The sequence below is a fragment of the Pristiophorus japonicus genome, chromosome 16 (assembly GCF_044704955.1).
Source record: "Pristiophorus japonicus isolate sPriJap1 chromosome 16, sPriJap1.hap1, whole genome shotgun sequence".
Taxonomy (NCBI): Eukaryota; Metazoa; Chordata; class Chondrichthyes; family Pristiophoridae; genus Pristiophorus; species Pristiophorus japonicus.
The window spans coordinates 16,831,080-16,854,356 of record NC_091992.1 but is presented as its reverse complement, the minus strand read 5'-3'; the positions used below and the strand labels follow the sequence as shown (position 1 = coordinate 16,854,356).

Genomic DNA, 23,277 nt, shown 5'->3' with positions numbered 1-23,277 from the left:
CATCTTTTAAAAGCTTCCTCAAAACTTATATATTTGACCATGCATTCATATAACTCTTCGAACCCCAACTACTACTCAGTGCCCGTTCACATTTATGTTAAGTGCTTTGGGACATTTTATTATGTTAAAGACACTTAAAAAAAAATGCAAGTTGTTGTTGCCCAAGAGGTTTCCCTACCTTACCGATACTGGTTCTCAAGCATACAAGCAGTGACTTATATATTGGTGGAGCATGCTTTCCTCTCTTAGGGCCCAAATCTGGCCAGGAGTTGCTCTGTTTTTTTTGGAGCAACTTGATTTTTTTTGAGTATCTTAAAAAATCCCCACATTTAGTTTGCGCCAGTGTAAGTGAATTAGTTCGGATTTTTTTTAGTTTAGTTTTTTTTTCCAAAAGCGGACGTTACCAGCCACCTATGCCTGTTTTGGCCATTTAAGCCAGTTTGGACAGCTAATAGTTGCTCCAAGCTAACTTAGGCCAGCGTATGTGGCCACTTGTGGCCCCGCCACAGAAAACCCTTGCGGAGAGTTAAGAAATCAGCGCAAGTAAGTACATTTAAAGCACCAAGCACTAAACAAAGCACAAAATTAAGCATTCAATAACAAATAAAAAATACAAGGAAGCCTGCACCTAAAGCACCAAGACCAAAGTAGAAGCAATAAATCAATCAATAACAAATAAAAAATAGAAGTCCTACCAAAACATGGCTCGGGAAGGCAGCGGGCTGCAGATGAGGGAGCCCATTCGGCCAGGGATAGGGGCGGCGCGCTTCGGGCCCCCCCCCCAATACAGCCTGCAGAGCACACTCTCAAATTCTGGGGGTGAGGAGCTACTGCGCATGCACGCACACTCTAGCGCGCATGTGCAGAGGTCCCGGCATTGTTTTTAGCGCCGGGACCTGGCTCTGCTCCCAAATCCAGTTGCCACGCTGCGCCACCATCAAGGAGAGGCTGGGGAATGGCCAAATTCTGCCTGAAGATTTTTGGCGCCCTTGCAGTTCTACAAAAGCGCCGCACCTCTGGTGAGTGCGGCAGAAATCTGTACTGGCCAAATTTGGGCCTTTAGTAACTGCGGGGCGTATAGCCAAAGGTAACATTAAAGGGTGTTGCAAACTTTATTTGACAAATTAATGTGTTTTGTACACTGAACATTGCAAAGCAGGGATGCTGAATGAACAGCATACATTCACTAAGCACTTTAGTTTTGATTTTTCTATTGAGAAAGATGTTTAATTTAACAGATGGTCCTAACCAGTGCATTTCAGATGGGGCCCTCCCAGCTTCTAGAGTATTTAGTTTTATCATGAGACTGCCATATTCTGGAACATTCTTTCTCATAAAGACTTAAAGGGTTATCCAGGATGAAGCCTTGTATGATTGGGTAGATAGATGCAGATTAAATTTAATTTGGAGAAATGTGACAATGCATTTTGGGAAGAAGACATATAGACTAAAATGTAAAAGTTTTAAAAAGGTAGTGAGCAGAGAGCCTTCAAGGCTCAAATACGCAAATCTTTAAAAGTAGGAAGACGTATTGATAAAGCTTTTTATAAATTTGAGGATCTCACTTTTTTTTAAATAGAGGCATCAAGTACAACAGCAATAAGATAATGCTAAACCCATACAAATCGCAGTTAAAATATTGTGACCAGTTTTGGGCTCCTTACTTCTAGAAGGATGTCAAGGCCGTGGAGGCGGTGTAGAAGTGTCAGATGATGTCAGGGATGCAAGTCTTCAGTTGTGAGGAGACACTAGAGAAACTGGGGCTTTTTTCATTAGGACAAAGAAGGCTGAGAGGGGCTCTGATTGAGATGTTCAAAATTGTATGGGGTTTTGATGAAGTCAATCGGAAAATATTTTCTGCTTGTTGGTCAGTCAGTAACTGGAGGGCATACAGTTATGATCACCAGAAGAACAAAGGGAGCGGTTAAGACTTTTTTTTTTCCTGAGGGTTGATATGAATGGAATGCTCTATCAGAAACAGTCTTGGAAGCAAAATGCATAATATCTTTTAAAAGGGTAAGTGGATAAAGTTGAATAAAATTAATAAAAAAATATATATGGAGAAAGGACAGAGAAAAATATTATTACATAAAAAAGAAAGACTTGCATTTATACAGCGCCTTTCATGACCACTGGATGTCTCAAAGTGCTTTATAGTACAGCACATAGAAATATAGAAAATAGGTGCAGGAGCAGGCCATTCGGCCCTTCGAGCCTGCACTGCCGTTCAATATGATAATGATTTGGAATGTAGTCACTGTTGTAATGTGGGAAACGCGGCAGCCAATTTGCGCACAGTAAGCTCCCATAAACAGCAATGTGATAATGACCAGATAATCTGTTTTTGTTATGTTGATTGAGGGATAAATATTGGCCAGGACAGCGGAGTGTCAGCCTTATGTGCTCAATTCCCTGGAATGGCACTTAAACCCACAACCTTCTGACTTAGAGGCGAGTGCGTGACCCACTGAGCCACAACTGACACTAAATGGATGGCTCTTTCAGAGCTGGTGTATGTTCAGTGGGCCAAATGGCCTTTTACTTTGCTGTCAAATTTAATATTTCATAAAGCTAGGTTTGGGAGAGTTCATGTGGTTTGCATGGCTATTATGAGGATGAAAAGTCTTAAAAGGACAGTATTCTTTCCAACATTTGGATAACCCTCTCATTAGATAGTGAACTGAAATTGGAGGATCATGTCAAAGGCAAGTAATCTGGGGGAAGGTTTCTTCTAGTCGCTGTTAGCGACATTGTAATTAAAGTGGAATGATTTCCTGTGTGCAATATTGTAAATGACCAGTTTTACTATTTTGTTATAAATAGCAATCAGAGGAAATCTTCCCATTATCTTTATACTGTTGGCACATAGTGACTAGAGACAATTTATTTCTGCCTCTCCCTCACCCCCCCCACCATGCTCTGTGTAATATCAAGTAGGAAATTTGGGAAATCGAAGTTGATTCTTTGATATACTCCATTGTGCAGTGATATTTATGAAGCAGTACAGTCAAAGCCGATCTTAATTTTAACTTATTTGCAAAGATTTTGCATTCCAACTCCTGCACAAATGGCAGCATCTGTTTTTTTCCAAGTGGGTGCATAGTTTCTGGCTCTGTATTTGTGCCAGGCATTGGCCCAGCTGCTTTTAGATTGAAGACCAGATAGTTTGCCTGAGGCCTGCATCATATGCAGCCAAGACTATAGTTTTTATTGGATCAATTATTTTGCCTTTAGGACTGTTGTTATTTTTATTTAGTTAGAAACAGATGCTTCCAGTTTGACTATTTCTGTCTGCTGCCAATTTCAAAAGAACACCTGCTTTTTCTTATTAAAGAAATGCTATTTCTTGAATTAACCCCATCTCCTACAGTAAGACCAGAAATGGCCATGCCACAATTCCCCAACGTGGCAACAGGTGGCTTCAGCAGTTGTAGATGTCCTTATAGCCACACACACACACACACACACACACACACACACACACACACACACACACTTTCTATTTCCTATCGTTTTGAAGTGTATAATAATAAACTCTTACAGCTGTTTAGTGTGATACGCTTGGGAAGTTTTTTTTGTGGACTTGGTGTTGGCAGTGACTTAAATGGGCATAGCAAGCCATGACTGCAACTAAGCAAGTAAACTGGCAGGTTATTGATACTGGCACAATCAAATGTAATTTAGGGGCATTTATAGTTTTAATTTCTTGTCTTTTTCTAACAGTTTTCTCTCCCAGTAGAGTTCCAAGGGTGCCCTCTAATATCTCCTCCCTTCTTCATGTGGGCGCATGCTGGACTAAGAATGTTGGGTCGGCTATTCTATCGTGGGGAGCTGCACAACTAAGCCCTAACCTGTCCTCACTCATGCTTGCTGGATGGTGATCAGGAGTGTTAGCCAATTTTGTCCTCCTTATCCCAGAGACATTGAAGCCCATAGTAGCATCTCAACTGCTGCCCTTGCTGGTATCAGCTAACTCAACATAGACCAGTAATTGAATCTCATAGACTTCCTGGTCTATATGGCTAAGTTACTCAGTGCTTTAACAAGCTAAGTCACTGGGGGTGCAATTCGTGTTTGTTTTTACTTGTTTTCCATTAGTATTGCACATGGGAAGTTGTAGGACATGGGTAGACATTGGTCCTCATTGCGTTCATTTTCTGGGTGGAAACCGAGGGCAAAATGGAATTTCAGGGTTAAAAATCTCAAATTAGGAGGACGAGAGATACCATCTGTCTCTGGCACAGTAGTGATTAATTACGGTGTTAAATTTTCTGTTAACAAAACTCATGAATTTCAAAGCATTTGTATTTACCGTTCAAAATTCAATTAATTTTCTTTTTGTTTGGAAAATGAAAAAAAAATTCAAATTAGGGCGAGAAAAGAAACACACTCTCTTTCTCTCTGGTTAGCTGTGTCTCTGAGCTTAAATATAACAGTTTATAACTTGAAAAATTGTATCTGCAAATTGTCTTAATTTAATTTGGGAAAAAAATCTAAAATCCTTTTACATCATGAGGCGCTTTACCCATTGAGTTGTGAGACATTTATGCTAATTACTTTAACAGGATCTGACTGATGCATGCTGCGAAAATCCACGCAAGCTAAGACTGCACCATTTCCCTGTAGCTAACAGCATTATCTCAAGGGTAAAATATTAACTTTAGTCCTAGGCTTTTAAGAGAGGTTGAGGCCTTCAAGTAAAACAATGATGAAGATACTCAAAGGCATTGAAATATTTTTTGTGGGTAAATTTAATTGTGAAATATGTAAATTATAAACCTCACTTGGGACATTAAAAATTTCAATCACTGAGGGAAAAATGATGGTTAAAATGATTGAATTTTTATGAGTGATTCTGATTGGTTGAGTTTCAGATTTGATAGATTTTCACGAGTCTGCAAAGTTAACAGAGTTGTGATTTTTATTTTGACAATGTCGGCCAATCAAAAGGTCTGATGCCAGAACATGACATGATAAAATATGATGCCAAATCCAGAATGATGTATCACTTTTAATATACTGCAGATAATACTTGTGAATCTTTGTGGCAATGCTCATACTAAGTCAGATGATTTACTGTCTTACGTGGTACGGAATTATATAGCATCCATAAGATGACGAGGTGGAGAACCCTCATGACCATGCAGTTTGCAAGGAGATCACTTTCAAAATTCTAATTTAGGCTGGAGCAATATGCAGCAACCATATGTAGCTGGTGGATAGGAGTCTTCTGGCCCGTTTTGTGCCAGGTTTTGCTGAAGAGGATCTGGTAGAAATATACTCTGCCACTGGCTTGGTGCAACAAATCCATATACAGTTGTGCACTGCCATGTTCAATTATACTGCGTAAATGAGAGCACAAGAATTAACTTGTAATCTCCCCTTGTGTCACACAGCAGCAAAAGACTGACAGTGTGGTGATTTGATGCCCTTGGCAATCCTACATTACTGGATTTTAAAGGGTCACATTATTGGCTGGGTACCAGGACTCCTATTGGCGTCACTCTGGGCTTTAAAGTAATACAGCTCATTACACCAGTTTTAATGTGCCTTCATAAGATAGGTAGGAGAAAAGATAGCCATCACTCATGCCCTTTCCTACCTTGTCCACCGCAACAGTTTTAATAAGGAAATGTCCAGAAGAAAAATTATTTTAGAAGTTGCTGCATAGGCACAAGTGTGCCTGTGTGTGTTGTAGAATTTTCCAGCTCGTCCCCGTACCTTAGACAAGGTAGGGAAGAGGAAAGCTGCTGCCGGGGGGGTTCCCTTGGCCATGAGAAAGTGGGAATGTTTGGGTGAGCAGCAGCAGCATCAATGTTTTTCCATCCTTCCTCGCCGCCCCCAGGTCCTGACCTATGTTGGACATGGTCCCATGTAACCATGCCCGTGTGGTCACTCTTCCCTTGGGTGAACCCGGACAGTCGGTGCTGGCAGAGTGTTTAACTGTCGGGTGAAGATTTGGCTGAGCAGCAGCATTCCTGTCCGCACCCAATGTCGATATCAGCAAACTTTACAGCAGGGAGCAGAATTAGGAATGGGAATACTGTTGTTTTTTTTTGGTTCCCTTCCCAAGCCTTCAGATGCTTAGGCCAGTCACAGTGCCCCAACTTGTGATCAGCTAACCCAATCAATAAAGAAGTATTGATCCGATTTCTCTCTCTATCCATTTTGATTTAAAGATATTTTACTTTATTATAAAGGCTTGATTGGCACCCCATCCACCACCTTAAACATTCACTCCCTCCACCACTGTGGCTGCAGTGAGTACCATCTATATGATGCACTGCAGCAACTCGCCAAGGCTGCTTCGGCAGCACCTCCCAAACCCACGACCTCTACCACCTAGAAGGACAAGGGCAGCAGGCACATGGGAACATTACCACCTCCACGTTCCCCTCCAAGTCATACACCATCCTGACTTGGAAATATATCGCCGTTCCTTCATCGTTGCTGGGTCAAAATCCTGAAACTCCCTCCCTAACAGCACTCTGGGAGTACCTTCACTACACGGACTGCAGCGGTTCAAGAACGGGGCTCGCCACCACCTTCTCAAGTGCAATTAGGAATGGGCAATAAATACTGGCCTTGCCAGCAACACCCACAACTCAAAAATGATTTTTTAAAAATTCTTTACCCAGAGAGTAGTGAGAATGTGGAACTCGCTACGACAGGGAGTAGTTGAAGCAAATAGTATAGTTGCATTTCAGGGGAAGCTAGATAAGCATATGAGGGTGAATAGTAATAGAGGGTTGCACTGGTAGTTAAATGAGGAAGGATGGGAGGCTCGGGCAAAGCATAAACGTAGGCATGGTCTGATTGGGCAGATTGGCCTGTTTCTGTGTTGCAAATTCTATGTAATTTTATGTGTCCATTGAATCAAAATTGTTTTCTCGAGCAGGTATAGAACAAGGTGCAGATTGAACATGGAGACTTCCTGGCCTGTATGACTGAGTACTGTACCAGGGGTGCATTTATTCATTGAGCCAGAGCAGCCATTTTTTTTTAATGAGTGCGAGAGATTCACATTTCTGAATTGGGCTGGGTTTCAAAGCTAGGGCTGAGGGAGAATTAAGACCATTTTGGAATTTGGTCGTTCACAAGGCATTTGTTACCAAACAGATGTCTAAGCCAAATTTATATCTAAATCCATTTTCCTTTTCTAAAAGCAAATGAGATATTAAAGGCAGACACCAACGCACAGCTGTGGTCTTGTAGTTATGTGGTGAGCATCTTGAACCCTATCCTGCTCAAGCCATTTATGCACCGTTTCACTCTCATGGAGCTGTTTGCCTTTTGCTCTCTAAACTGTCAAATGCATTAGAAAGAGTACACTTACAGGAAAATAATATTAATATAAACCAGCATACAGCGCTCAGGAAAAAACATGCAGAATAGTCCACTCTGAAAATACTTTGGACATTTACCATAAACTTGAGTTTTACAGCTGTGCCAAGGCATGCAATATTTAGTGTAAATGATTCCTTTTGAAGTCATTCTGACTTTTTTACCTCATCAGTCAAAGCTAAATAGCTACAACTGGTTGAGTGACTTCAATGGCAGGCTGGGAGAGTCACATTACAATCATTGCAGCATAACTGAAGAGGCACATAATTAAACTACTAGGGAGAGCTGGCCGGTCCCCTGTGCATTACCCCCACCATGCCACCATTAGCATCTTGCCTTCAGCTGCCGAGGCCCCACACTCTGGAATTCCCTTCCTAAAACCTCTCTGCCTCCCTCTCCTCCTTTAAGACCCTCCTTAAAATACACCACTTGACCAAGCTGTTAGTCACCCCTCCAGACCTCTCCTTTCGCTTGGCATTTATTTTTCCCTATATCTCACTGGGATATTTTACTGCATTAAAGTTGCTATATAAATGCAATTTCCTCAGTGCTTTAACAAGCTAAGTCACTGGGGGTGCAATTCATGTTTTTCTTTACTTGTTTTCCATTAGAATTGCCATGGGAAGTTGTAGGACATGGGTAGACATTGGTCTTCATTGCGTTCATTTTCTGGGTGGAAACCGAGGGCAAAAAGGAATTTCAGGGTTAAAAATCTCAAATTAGGAGGACGAGAGATACCATCTGTCTCTGGCACAGTAGTGATTAATTATGGTGTTAAATTTTCTGTTCACAAAACTCATGAATTTCAAAGCATTTGTATTTGCCGTTCAAAATTCAATTAATTTTCTTTTTGTTTGGAAAATGAAAAAACAATTCAAATTAGGGCGAGAAAAGAAACCCTCTCTCTCTCTCTCTCTCTGGTTAGCTGTGTCTCTGAGCTTAAAACATATAACAGTTTATAACTTGAAAAATTGTATCTGTAAATTGTCTTAATTTAATTTGGGGGAAAAATCTAAAATCCTTTTACATCATGAGGCGCTTTACCCATTGAGTTGTGAGACATTTATGCTAATTACTCTAACAGAATCTGACTGTTGCATGCTGCGAAAATCCACGCAAGCTAAGTCTGCACCATTTCCCTGAAAATGAGAATGAAAATTTAGCAGATGCAAAGAGGCAATTGACAGTTGGGATTCTATTAGCACTGCTGCTTACTCCAGGAGCTGCTGTCTCCTGTAAATGCCAGTAGGAAAAACAAGAAGCTGGAAATGCTATGCCATCGGTTTCTGCCATTGGAAATTGCCTCCAAAATCATACCTATTGCAGTGTCTTTTAGATCCCATTAAGCAACGCCTCGATTTCAAAATTCTCATCCTTGTTTACAAATCCCTCCATGGCCTTGCCCCTCCCTATCTCTGTAATCTATTTCAGCCTCACAACTCCACAAGATGTCTGCGCTCCTCAAATTCTGCCCTCTTGAGCATCCCTGATTATAACTGCTCAACCATCGGTGGCCGTGCCTTCAGCTGCTTAGGCCCCAAGCTCTGGAACTCCCTCCCTAAACCTCTCAGCCTCTCTACTTCTCCTTCCTCCTTTAAGACGCTCCTTAAAACCTACCTCTTTAGCAAGCTTTTGGTCATCTGCCGTAATTTCTTCTTCTGTGGTTTGGTGTCAGATTTACCTGTTTTGTCTTATAACGCTGCTGTGAAGCGCCTTGGGACGTTTTACTACGTTACAGGCGCTATATAAATACAAGTTGTTGTTTGTTAGAAACTTACAGAATTACAAAATATTTCTCTCGTTTCTTATCTGTGTCCAGCCTTCACTAAAGTATCCTACATCAGGTCAAAGAGCCTGAAAATAATTCTGTTGCCAAGTTTGCAAATATAATAATTATTCAATGGCTGATTATCAAAATAGGATCGTGTTGCCTTTTTCTAAGCATGCAGGATGTGGGAGTGCCTGATATCATGCCAGATACAACATTGCAATAGCAGTGACTGTTTAAACCAATCACATTGGAGTTCAGAAGTGGCAGCAAAAATTGATTTGTTTTGCGTATACATCCTGACTTTAAAAAAAGTCTGCCAGGTTTTCCCATCCCCCAACCTGTTGCTTTTCGTTAGGCAAGAAATGCTCATTTGTTATCTGGGACAATGGAAATTATTGCCTAACTGTTGCTGATATTGAACAGCAGAGGCAAATGGTGCATTCACATTACAAGTTTAGTGTCCGTGCAGAGCAGTTTTGGCTTTGTACAGTTGCTAAACATATGTAGTGTAAATTGAATATGAAAGCTTGGACTGTCTGATGTAAAATGGAGCGAGACTCCTCCACCGAGTTTCTATCTCCCTTCATCTCCTTTTCTTTCTGCTTTTGGTCATCTGCCTTAATTTCCTCTCTTGTGGCTCGGTGTCAAATTTATCTGTTTTGTCTTATAACGCTGCTGTGAAGCGCCTTGGGACATTTTACTACGTTAAAGGCGCTATATAAATAAAAGTTATTATTATTATCCACCAATCTAATCGTGAATTTGACATACTTTCTGCCTCAGCCACTAATCCACTCAACTCTGTGTAAAAAGAAGTTTATCTTGCTCACTTTTAAATCTCTTGCATTTAATATTGTAGCTGTGACCCCCTCATTCTCGACCCCTCAGCTACTGGAAGCAGTTTGCTTCTAGCTACCCTGCCCCGTTCTTTCGTAACTTTAAGCACTTCTATCATATCACCCCATAATCTACGTTTTTTCTAATGAAAAAAGCCCCAATCTTTCAAGTCTTCATTATTTATATTTGCTTATACCAGGCAGCATCCTGGTGAATCTGTATTGTATTGTCTCTAAAACCTTAATATTGTTTCTATAGTGTGGAACCCAATGCAGCTCACGGTAGTCTAACTGAGGTTTCATATAGGTACATTATCAGCTCTTAGCTTTTATATTCTATATTCTTGTGATAAAACCTAGAATTCCATTAGCTTTTTTTTTAACTGATCTGAGGTGCTACCTTTAATGTCCTGTGAACCTGTATGTTTAAATCCCTCTGACCTTCCATAGCAATGAGCTGCTTTCATTCACAATATAATAATATCTGCTGTTACTTTTTTTTAATAACCAAAATGCATCAATTCACACATACTAAGATTGAATTCCATCTGCCACTTTTTGGCTCATTCCTCCATTTTATCAATAACCCATGCAGCTTCCTTTGGCCTTCTAAAGAATTAACTGTACCTCTTATTTTGGCATCATTTGCTAATTTCAACACCATTTCCTCTGGGCCTATATGCAAAACATTGATGTAGAGAATGAACAGAAGCGGTCCCAGAACCGAACCCTGTGGGATACCATTCCAACTTCCAACCGTTCTGAAAAACTGCCATCAACTCCTGCTCTCTGTTTTCTCTCTTCTAACCAATTTTGAACCCAGTTTTCTATCCTCTCCATAATTTCTAGGGCCCTTCGCAATTCCTGTTTAAATGCAAGCCCAGACTGTGAATATTAGCTGGTTATTTCACTATAGGTAACCAGAGGAAACAGATTTAAGATGTTTGACGAAAGAACCAGAGGTGACATGAGGATTTTTCCCCCGGCAGCGAGTTGTTGTGATCTGGAATGCACTGCCTGAAAGGGTGGTGGAAGCCGATTCAATAGTAACTTTCTGGAGGGAATTGGATAAATACTTGAAGTGGGAAAAATTTGCATGACTGTGGGGAAAGAGCCGGGGAGTGGGACTAATTGGAAACCTCTTTCAAAGAGTCGGCACAGGCACCATGGGCCAAATGGCTGCTTCCTGTGTTGTATCTGGATCCCGGAGGTGAGGAGGTTGACTTATGAAGATAGGTTGAGTAAGTTGGGCTTATACGCATTGGAGTTCAGAAGAATGAGAGGTGATCATATCGAAACATTTCATAAGGGGGCTCAAGAAGGTGGATGCAGAGAGGATATTTCCACTCCTGGGGGGAAACTAAAACTAGGGGACATAGTCTCAGAATAAGGGGCTGCCCATTTAAAACTAAGATGAGGAGGAATTCCTTCTCTGAAGGTTGTAAATCTATGGAATTCTTTGCCCCAGAGAGCTGTGGAGGCTGGTTCATTGAATATATTTAAGGCGGAGATAGACAGATTTTTGAGCGATAAGAGAATAAAGGGTGGGGAGCAGGCAGGGAAGTGGAGCTGAGTCCATGATCAGATCAGCCATGATCGTATTAAATGGCGGAACAGGCTCGAGGGGCCAGGTGACCTACTCCTGCTCCTATTTCTTATGTTCTTGTGTATCATTCTATGAAGGCATCGCAGTTAAGCCTAATCCTAACCGGGCCTGAAGTTTTCCAGATCCCCACATCCCCACATATGCCAGCAGGGATCAATAAATAATGGGTAAATAGCCCGTCTCTGCGTCAGCGAGGGCGCATGCTGTCACGGAGAAACTTGACAGATCACAAGTTCCGGATTTTCCCTCATGCGCAGCTCGTGCGCAAACCCGGAACTTACGGGACCATTCTGAGGGCTTACATAAGAAATAGGAACAGGAGTAGGCCATACGGCCCCTCGAGCCTGCTCCGCCATTCAATGAGACCATGGCTGATCTGATCATGGACTCAGCTCCACTTCCCTGCCTGCTCCCCTTATCGCCTTATCGTTTAAGAAACTGTCTATTTCTGTCTTAAATTTATTCAATGTCCCAGCTGCCACAGCTCTCTGAGGCAGTGAATTCCACAGATTTACAACCCTCTGTGAGAAGAAATTTCTCCTCATCTCAGTATTAAATGGACATCCCCTTATTCTAAGATTATGCCCTCTAGTTCTAGTCTCCCCTATCAGTGGAAACATCCTCTCTGCATCCACCTTGTCAAGCCCCCTCATAATCTTATACGTGTCGATAAGATCACCTCTCATTCTTCTGAATTCCAATGAGTAGAGGTCCAACCTACTCGACATTTCCTCATAAGTCAATCCGCTCATCTCCGGAATCAACCTAGTGAACCTTCTCTGAACTGCCTCCAAAGCAAGTATATCCTTTTGTAAATATGGAAACCAAAACTGTACGCAGTATTCCAGGTGTGGCCTCACCAATACACTGTATAGCTGTAACAAGACTTTCCTGCTTTTATACTCCATTCCCTTTGCAATAAAGGCTAAGATTCCATTGGCCTTCCTGATTACTTGCTGTACCTACATACTATCCGTTTGTGTTTCATGCACAAGTACCCCCAAGTCTTTCTGGACTGCGACACTTTGCAATCTTTCTCCATTTAAATAATAACTTGCTCTTTGATTTTTTTCAGCCAAATTGTTGCCCACTCACTTAGCCTGTCTATGTCCTTTTGCAGATTTTTTGTGTCCTCCTCACACATTGCTTTTCCTCCCATCTTTGTAGCGTCAGCAAACTTGGCTACGTTACACTCAGTCCCTTCTTCCAAGTCGCTAATATAGATTGTAAATAGTTGGAGTCCCAGCACTGATCCTTGCGGCACCCCACTAGTTACTGGTTGCTAACCAGAGAATGAACCATTTATCCCGACTCTCTGTTTTCTGTTCGTTAGCCAATCTTCTATCCATGCTAATATATTATCTCCAACCCCGTGAACATTTATCTTGTGCAGTAACCTTTTATGTGGCACCTTGTCAAATGCCTTCTGGATGTCCAAATACACCACATCCACTGGTTCCCCTTTATCTACCCTGTTTGTTACATCCTCAAAGAACTCCAGCAAATTTGTTAAACATGACTTCCCCTTCATAAATCCATGCTGACTCTGCCTGACCGAATTTTGCTTTTCCAAATGTCCTGCTACTGCTTCTTTAATAATGGACTCGCAACATTTTCCCAACCGCAGATGTTGGGCTAACTGGTCTATAGTTTCCTACTTTTTGTCTGCCTCCTTTTTTAAATAGGAGCGTTACATTTGCAGTTTTCCAATCTGCTGGGACCTCTCCAGAATCCAGGGAATTTTGGTAAATTACAACCAATGCATCCACTATCCCTGCCGCTACTTCTCTTAAGACCCCAGGATGCAAGCCATCAGGTCCAGAGGATTTATCCGCCTTTAGTCCCATTATCTTACTGAGTACCACCTCCTTAGTGATTGTGTTAAGTTCCTCCCCCCCCCCATTATAGCCCCGTGACTATCCACTGTTGGGATATTGTTAATGTTACAACGGCATACGCACTCATTGGCCCCGCAAAATCCGGGCCAATGATCATAAGCAGGATCCCTCACTGATTTGTTCCCCCACCCCGACTCCAGGGCATTGAGCCTAGTTGCCGTGCCCTACTGCCATTGCAGCTGAGGACGGCAAATTGCACCTCAATCCTTCTGATCTATTGTTATCAGCCACCGACAATCTTTACTAACTGAAACATTGCAGGGGATTTTTTTTTCATTTCTGTATCTCTCTAGTTTAAGTGTTTGTGATCAGAACCATCAGATTATTTTAACAGTGTAAGCTGTTATTTTCTGTTTTATAAGATTTCCATGTTGATAGGTGTATGTAAATTCAAACTAACACTTGTATCTGGCAAATTCCACCTCTCTCTAAATTACTATTTGCAAACTGTGACGCGTCTAATTCCTATTTACTATTTAATTTTTATTTACATTGCATGATCAGTGCCCTAACTATTTCTTGTTTGTCATCTTGCATGTAACTGCACCATTTATCTTTTCAGCCAAAGAAGCCCAAAGCCCCAGACAACCCTTTCCATGGCATTATCTCCAAATGCTTTGAGCCGCACCTCTATGTTTACATTGAATCACAGGATAGGTGAGTTGAACATTTCTACAATCAGTAGTTATATAATTCAGCAATGGGGTGTTATAAGCAAACATTGCAGTACGAAACATAGTTATTACTCATTTGGCACAGGGGGCCCAAGTTCAAGGATGAGTTTTATCTAAATCAGCTAGACTATCTGTTAATGGAAGAATAAGTGGTAAATGAGAGGAGAACATTGAGAACCACAAGCTTACCTCTTTGCTTGACAAAGAAATTACGTGAACTGTCTACTTCAGATCTTCAAGGGCTGGAACATCCTGTCCTTGAATTATTTGGATGATTCAAATTAATTCAGATACACTTCAGGCACTGATTACCCAAAATGGGTGCAGCATGTGAAACTGTAGCTTAACTGGATCTTTTTTTAAGTGTTCTGGGAATCAGCTAGGAAGAAAATCAGTTTGAGCCTCAATTAACTTCATACTGGTCACTTTGTTTAACCTGATCCCTACTCCGTAAACATCCACTCCCTGCAGCTTACACTGTTTTGTGCCTTTGCATTGTGGATCATTATCTCTGCTTGTATTGATTTTACACTTCTCTCACTTTTTTAAATTGAATGCCAGCAACCCGCTTGATTGTCATAGATGCTGTTCACAATCTTTCTTGTATCTCCTTATGTGGCTCGGGGTCAAATTTTGTTTGATAACGCTCCTGTGAAGCGCCTTGGGACATTTTACTACGTTAAAGGTGCTATATAAATGCAAGTTGTTATTTTTAATTGCTGTAAATCAGGAAAGAGAGAAACTTGTTGACAGTATGGCTGACTTTTCTCGTTCGAAGTAGGTAAACCTCCCAAGTGTCCAACCTTCAGTATTTGTTTCTGAAATGTTCATATTCCACAAGAATGGAACAATAGCTCAATGGAATTAGATATTTCATTGTTGCTAATCAATTCATTATACAGCTAAAGAGTGGGAGGAAAATAAACTTTTTAGAAGGACAAGGTTATTAAAAGTACAGCTATTGAAAAGCAATTGTTTATAATTGTCTATATAGTGTCAGCTGTGGCTCAGTGGGTAGCACCCTTGCTTCCGAATCAGAAGGTTGTGGGTTCAAGTCCCACTCCAGGGACTTGAGCACAAAAAATCTAAGTTGATACACCAGTGCAGTGCTGAGGGAGTGCTGCACTGTCGGAGGTGCCGTCTTTCGGATGAGATGTTAAACTGAGGCCCTGTCTGCTCTCTCAAGTGGATGTAAAGGATCCCATGGCACTATTTCGAAGAAGTGCAGGGGAGTTATCCCCGGTGTCCTGGCCAATATTTATCCCTCAATCAGCATAACAACAACACATTATCTGGTCATTATCACATTGCTGTTTGTGGGAGCTTGCTGTGCGCAAATTGGCTGCTGTGTTTCCCACTTTACAACAGTGACAATACTCCAAAAATATTTTATTGGCTGTAAAGTGCTTTGAGATGTCCTGTGGTCGTGAAAGGCGCTATATAAATGCGTCTTTCTTTATAAATTGTATCTACTGCGGTGTATCCTAAAGCGGAAAATTAAACTGGATTCATCTCTGAATGTCGATCCATTTTCTATAAAGCTATAACCCCACAGAGTTCAAAGAGTGACTGTATTAAATACTGACCCTTTTACTTTGCACATTTATGGGTTTTGCTGTTTCGCGTTAAACTGTAGGATTCCGCTAAATTGTTGTCACAGTGAGGTTTAATTTTAGATTGCTTCGTTCCTCCCCACATGAAATGAAATTAAACATTCACAGAAAACAGAAGTTATTGTTTAACTGCCTTTGCCTGTGGCAAAGAACGTAGAAAATGCCCAATTATGTTATAATTCATTTTCCCATAAATGCTCTTGTAAAGGTGACTTTGCAAGTGCAGACCCGAGAAACCTTTGAAACTTTTGTTTTTAAAAGGGTGACCAAAATTAAATCATGCAGATCAAATGTTACGTGAGGAAGTTAAGCAAGTTTGGAAATGTGCGGTTCCATCACTTAATCATATATCCTGGCTTTTAAAAAAAAAATACTTCCAGTAAAATCAGATCTGGCAGAAATGCATAGTGTGGACTTTCCTGGAACCAAGTATATCTAGAAAAGCTGTTTGGGAAGCCAAGAGTCCCCCTTAACTGGTTTTGATTAACCACTGGAACAGTGACCTGCAGAACAATTCTTTATGACTGGCCCAGTATAAGGTGCGATAAGCCCCTTTGCTAGAAACAGATCACACTTTCTACACGCAAGGCTGTGACGTTTTAATTCTCCATCTTAATATTTCACAGTCGTACTTTGATTTTACTTTTAGTGGACTGATTAACACCAGTGAGTAAGATATTACATTCATGCTTAACTTCAGACCTAGTTTCTATTAAGTTTTTAAAAAAAATTAAAAATATAGCCTGCGATTTTGTGTAGTTTTAGGATTACACACATTCTTTAAGTATCCTTTTCGATTAAGCCCTGTTCACCCATCACCCCTGTGCTCGCTGACCTACATTGGCTCCCGGTTCAACAACCCCTCGATTTTAAAATTCTCATCCTTATTTTCAAATCCCTCCATGGTCTCGCCCCTCCCTATCTCTGTAACCTCCTCCAGCTTTGCAACCTTCTGAGATCTTTGCGCTCCTCCAATTCTGGCCTCTTGTGCATCACCGAATTTCACCGCTCCACGATTGGCAGCCGTGCCTTCAGCTGCCTAGGCTCTAAGATCTGGAATTCTCTCTCTCTACCTCCCCGCTTCTCGACCTCTCACTCTCCTCCTTAAAACCTACCTCTTTGACCAAGCTTTTGGTCACCAGTCCTAATATCTCCTTCTGTGGCTCAGTGTCAAAAATTTTCTTTATTGCTTTCGCTCTTGTTAAGCGCCTTGGGACGTTTTGCTACGTTAAGTGTGCTCTATAAATGTAAGTTATTGTTGCTCTAAGATATGGCATTCCCTCCCTAGCCCCCCCTCTTCGACCCCTCTCACCTCCTTGAAGAAACTCCTTAAAACCTACCTCTGACCAAGCCTTTTGTCACCTGTCCGAATATCCCCTTACGTGGCTCGGTGTCGAATTTTGTTTGATAACACTCCTGTGACGTGCCTTGGGAGGTTTTACTGCATTAATGGTGCTCTACAAGTACAGGTTGTTGATGTTGTATCTGTAAGCATGCAAATTCGCATTAGGTATACCACTGATCAACATCCAAGGGACTTGAAGGAAAATTGGAGCATTTATAGTTTATAATTGAGATGAAACAAAAATGTAATGAAAATGTTTTTCCATATGTATGTACGTTGAGAGCTTTTATACTGCAGAAGGAAAGCAAAGTGTAACAAATGAAGTATTTCTGAAGAGCCTTGATAATATCTGCTGCTGTATTCGAAACAAAATGGATGCACTGCATCCAATGATTGCATTATACCATTCGTAGCTCATACTGCAAGATAACATTTTAACATCAACTATTTCATTTTCACGTTTAAAATATGTGTGATTGTGTTTCATGATACTTATGGAGCTGATGTGCTGCTTTGAACATACAGGTTGAACCTCTTTTATTCGGGACTCCCTTATCCAGCACCACCCGTCCTCCGGCACCATTCCCGGCCACCGGGTGGCGCATGCGCAGAACACGGTCAGTCAAAATCCTACTCACCAATATAATCTTTCTCCTCGATGCCAGGGTTATCGGCTGCCTCCTCCTCATCGCCCTGATGGAACCCCTGCAGCCACAGTCCTCGGGCCGGCCACTCCTCCCCACAGCGCTGCTTGCGGGGGGTGGGGCCAGCGGGCCCCGTCCTCGGACCTACTCGTGCCGCGCCAACTCTTCGGACCCACTCAGGCCGTGTCGACACTTTGGGGCCCGGCCCGCTGGGGCTGCTGATCTCCCTGACCTCGGGCGACCTCCTCCTCCCCTCGGGCCGTATCATTCTCTTCTCCGCCCCGCCGCTGATAACCTCCCCTCATCTGGCAAAATCCCTCATTCAGCACAGGCCAGGTCCCGAGGGTGCCGGATAAGGGAGATTCAACCTGTACACTTTTTAGCACTCAAAACCATGCACTGCAGTCCATTGAGAAACACCATTACTGCTAAAGCCGTGTACAATGGAAGAGTGCTTGCAGTCACGAATGCTGCTGTTTAGTGATGTCCAAAATAAAAACAGATTTTCTTTTCACAGATTTCTCTGAATTTAGCTTTTCGGACTTTTTTTTCTTCTGTGATTTTTTTTTTAAGCTAAAACTGATAAACAACCCAAAAATTGGCAATAAAAACTGACTTTAAAGGTCCTTGTATATAAAGATTGATATCTTGCTGCATTGCTTCAGGGAATTGAGAGACTGTGCAATCATAACAAAGTAGATCTGTGGTGGTATTAGTTACAATTGGTGAGAAGATGTGGTTTGTGGAAGTGGGTTATTTGGTTTTATAGCAATTTGGAAGAGTGCAGTAGTAATTAAGTAAGTGAGGAGTTGCACGGATAGTGAATATAGGGACTGGAAGTATGGAACATTAATGGGGGCCGTTTGTACTTGTATAGGGGTGAGGTAGTGTGTAGCTTAAGCGGAGGCATTATTGGGGTTGAGCGTGTTTGTAGGAATTATAATAAGTTGGATATGCAGAGTGGAATACTAAGAATTTGGGTTGGTGGACAGCAAAAAAGTGTGTTTTTTCTCTCCTTTCTCTCTCTCTCTCTCTCTCTTTCCTTTCTCTCCTATCTCTCAAGTGTTTTCCCTCTGGTTTCTCTCCTCGCTCATTGATCTGACTGCAGGATCTGTCCCTTTTCCCTAAATTGCCCTCCTTCACTTATTTTCTTTCTTTGCCTTGATCTTTCCCTATACCTCCTGCCCTCTCCATCTCCACATTCTCTTACATCCCCTTTTTTCTCAATCTTGCCCCTATCTCAGATATTGTACTCTCCGTCTCTCAATAATCTGCTTTTCTTTGCATGGAACTGTCTCTGCCCCATCTCTCTTTCCATTTATCATTGCAATCTTGTGTTTCTGTACCATCATCATCCATCATAGGCAATCCCTCGTAGTCGAGGAAGATTTGCTTCCACTCTTAACATGAGTTCTTAGGTGGCTGTATAGTCCAATATAAGAGCCATAGTCTCTGTCACAGTTGGGGCAGATAGTCGTTGAGGGAAAGGGTGGGTGGTACCGGTTTGCCACACGCTCTTTCCGCTGCCTGCGCTTGTTTTCTGCATGCTCTCGGCGAGGAGACTCGAGGTGCTCAGCGCCCTCCCGGATGCGCTTTCTCCATTTAGGGCGGTCTTTGGCCAAGGTCTCCCAGGTGTCAGTGAGGATGTTGCACTTTATCAGGGAGGCTTTGAGGGTGTCCTTGTAACGTTTCCGCTGCCCACCTTTGGCTCGTTTGCTGTGAAGGAGTTCCGAGTAGAGCGCTTGCTTTGGGAGTCTCGTGTCTGGCATGCGAACTATGTGGTCTGCCCAATGGAGCTGATCAAGTGTGGTCAGTGCTTTGATGCTGGGGGAGTTGTCCTGGTCGAGGGCGCTAATGTTTGTGCGTCTGTCCTCCCAGGGGATTTGCAGGATCTTGCGGAGACATCGGTGGTGGTATTTCTCCAGCGACTTGAGGTGTCTACTGTATATGGTCCATGTTTCTGAGCCATACAGGAAGGCGGGTATCACTATAGCCCTGTAGACCATGAGCTTGGTGGCAGTTTTGAGGGCCTGGTCTTCAAACAGTCTTTTCCTCAGGCAGCCGAAGGCTGCACTGGTGCACTGGAGGCGGTGTTGGATCTTGTCGTCAATGCCTGCTTTTGTTGATAGGCTCTCAAGATATGGGAAGTGGTCCACGATGTCCAGGTCCACGCCGTGGATCTTGATGACTAGGGGACAGTACTGTGCGGTAAGGACAAGCTGGTGGAGGACCTTTGTCTTGCTGATGTTTAGCGTAAGGCCCAGGCTTTCGAACGCCTCAGTAAATACGTCGACCATGTCCTGGAGTTCAGCCTCTGTATGTGCGCAGACGCAGGCGTCATCCGCATACTGTAGCTCGACGACAGAGATTGGGGTGGTCTTGGACCTGGCCTAGAGACGGCGGAGGTTGAACAGGTTCCCACTGGTTCTGTAGTTTAGTTCCACTCCAGCAGGGAGCTTGTTGACTGTGAGGTGGAGCATGGCGGCGAGGAAGATTGAGAAGAGGGTTGGGGCGATGACGCAGCCCTGTTTGACCCCAGTCCGGACGTGGATTGGGTCTGTAATGGATCCGGTAGTAAGAATCACGGCCTGCATGTTGTCGTGGAGCAGGCGAAGGATGGTGACGAACTTTTGGGGCATCCGAAACAGAGGAGGTTCGCTCCATAAACCCTCGCGGTTGACACTGTCAAAGGTCTTTGCAAGGTCGAAGAAGGCCATGTATAAGGACTGGTGTCATTCCCTGCATTTTTCCTGCAGTTGTCACGCTGCAAAAATCATGTCCGTTGTGCCCCGAAGGGGACAGAATCTGCATTGTTACTCCGGGAGGAGCTCCTCAGCCACAGGGAGAAGACGGTTGAGGAGGACTCTAGCGACGACTTTCCCAGTGCCTGATAACAGGGAGATTCTTCTGTTGTTGCCGCAGTCTGACTTGTCTCCTTTTTTAAAGATGGTCACGTTCACTGCATCTCTGAGATTTCCCGGCATGCTCTCCTCCCTCCAGATGAGAGAGATGAGGTCATGTATTCGCGCCAATACTGCCTCTCCGCCATACTTCAGTGCTCAGCAGGGATTCCATCCGCTCCCGTAGCCTTGTTGTTCTTGAGCTGTCTTATGACTTTTTCTACCTTGTGCAGTGTTGGGGTTTCACTGAGGTGGTGGTGGGTAGCATGCTGCGGAATGGAGTCAAAAACACTCGAGTCAGAGGCAGAGTCTCGATTGAGGAGATCTTCGAAGTGCTCCTTCCAGCGGGTCCTGACCGCCTCGGTGTCTTTGATGAGTGTTTCCCCGTTCTTGGCCAGCAGCGGGGTAGGTGTTCGGACCGTAGGTTGCCTTGACTGCGATGAAGAATCCTCACACATCATGGCTGTCAGCCAGCTGCTGTATCTCCTGTGCTTTCTCCACCCACCACCTGTTCTTTAGGTCCCGGGCTTTTTGTTGGACCTCAGCCTTGAGCCATCTGTAATGCTGCTTTGCTGCTCCGGAGTTGGGTTGTTGCTTAAGGCTCAGAAATGCTTTGCGTTTGCGATCTATTAACTCTTGGATCTCCTGATCGTTCTCATCAAACCAACCCTGGTGTTTCCTGGTCGAGTGACCGAGCGTCTCTTTGCAGGCACTGGTTATGGAGGCCTGGAGGGCAGATCAAGCACTGTGGGCATTCTGCGTCTCGGGGTCATCAAGGCCGCCAGGTTAGCTGTGAGGCGCTGACTATATAGGACTCTCTTAGCTGGGTCTTTAAGTGCCCCGGTATTGACTTTCTTGTGGCACTGCTTCTGCTGCCCTCTTCCACTTTGGGGCTATGTTGATGTCAATGAAGCATCGGCTTAGGCGGTGGTCCATCCAGCAGTCGTCGGCTCCTGTCATGACGCGGGTGATGCGCACATCCTGGCGATCCCTGGCTCGGACAATAACATAGTTGAGCAGGTGCCAGTGTTTGGAGTGAGGGTGTTGCCACGATGCCTTAAATTTGTTCCTCTGGCGGAACACAGTGTTGGTCTGTACTTGGCTAAATCATGTACTGACAGAGGTATGGTGGGGGTTGGGTAAGGGTGTACCTGTGTCCAGGATATTTAGGCAACTTGTGGGGTATATTGTGCTGTTTGTGGAGAGATTGAGTTGTTGAGTCCAAATTTATGCATAAGTTTGTGATTTTTGTCAAGTTTTTTGTAGGCGATACATTTTATTTATAGCGAGGTGCATCAGGAACTGTATTTGCAGAATGTATTTCTGGTGAATGGGGTACAGATGACCAGGGTGCACATGCAGGCTTTTTGGGCATGTACATGTGGATAAACATTTCATGCGTTGAGCGGTGAGCATTTCAGAAATGGAGTCTGAGGTGGAAGCAAGGTCACTAATCTGTGGTTGGGAAGATGTTAGAGTCCATTATTAAAGAAGCAGTAGCAAGACATTTGGAAAAGCAAAATTTGGTCAGGCAGAGTCAGCATGGATTTATGAAGGGGAAATCATGTTTGACAAATTTGCTAGAATTCTTTGAGGATGTATCGAACAGGGTGGATAAAGGGAAACCAGTGGATGTGGTGTATTTGGACATCCAGAAGGCATTTGACAAGGTGCCACATAAAAGGTTACTGCACAAGATAAAAGCTCACGGGTTTGGGGTAATAATATTAGCATGGATAGAGGATTGGCTAACGAACAGAAAACAGAGAATAGGGATAAGTGGTTCAGTCTCGGGTTGGCAATCAGTAACCTGTGGGGTGCCGCAGGGATCAGCGCTGGGACCCCAACTATTTACAATCTATATTAACGATTAAGGAAGGGACCGAGTAACGTGGCCAAATTTGCCGATGATACAAAGATTGGAGGAAAAACAATGTGTGAGGAAGACACACAAAATCTGCAAAAGGACATAGACAGGCTAAGTGAGTGGGCAACAATTTGGCAGATGGATTATAATGTTGGAAAGTGTGTGGCCATGCACTTTGACAGAAAAAAATCAAAGAATAAGTTATTATTTAAATGGAGAAAGATTGCAAAGTGCTGCAGTACAGCAGGACCTGGGGGTACTTGTGCATGAAACACAAAAGGTTAGCAGGTACAGCAAGTGATCAGGAAGGCCAATGGAATCTTAGTCTTTATTGCAAAGGGGATGGAATATAAAAGCAGGGAAATCTTGCTACAGTGGTACAGGGTATTGGTGAGGCCACATCTGGAATACTGCATGCAGTTTTGGTTTCCATATTTACAAAAGGATATACTTGCTTTGGAGACAGTTCAGAGATTCCAGAGATGAGGGGGTTGACTTATGAGGAAAGGTTGAGTAGGTTGGGCCTCTACTCATTGGAATTCAGAAGAATGAGAGGTGATCTTATCGAAACATATAAGATTATGAGGGGGCTTGACAAGGTGGATGCAGAGAGGATGTTTCCACTGATAGGGGAGACTAGAACTAGGGGGCATAATCTTAGAATGAGGGGCCACCCATTTAAAACTGAGATGAGAAACTTCTCTGAGGGCTGTAATCTGTGGAATTCGCTGCCTCAGAGAGCTGTGGAAGTTGGGACATTGAATAAATTTAAGACAGAA

The 23,277-nt window shown here is 43.0% G+C and overlaps 1 protein-coding gene across 1 annotated transcript in view; it reads left to right on the top strand.

Annotated features, from left to right (window-relative positions):
• Positions 1-23,277, top strand: part of vps53 (VPS53 subunit of GARP complex) — a 274,701-nt gene that overhangs the window by 128,026 nt on the left and 123,398 nt on the right. The window contains exon 13 of the mRNA XM_070857048.1: positions 14,018-14,112. Within this exon, the coding sequence (XP_070713149.1) occupies positions 14,018-14,112 (95 nt within the window). The remainder of the gene's footprint in view (positions 1-14,017; positions 14,113-23,277) is intronic.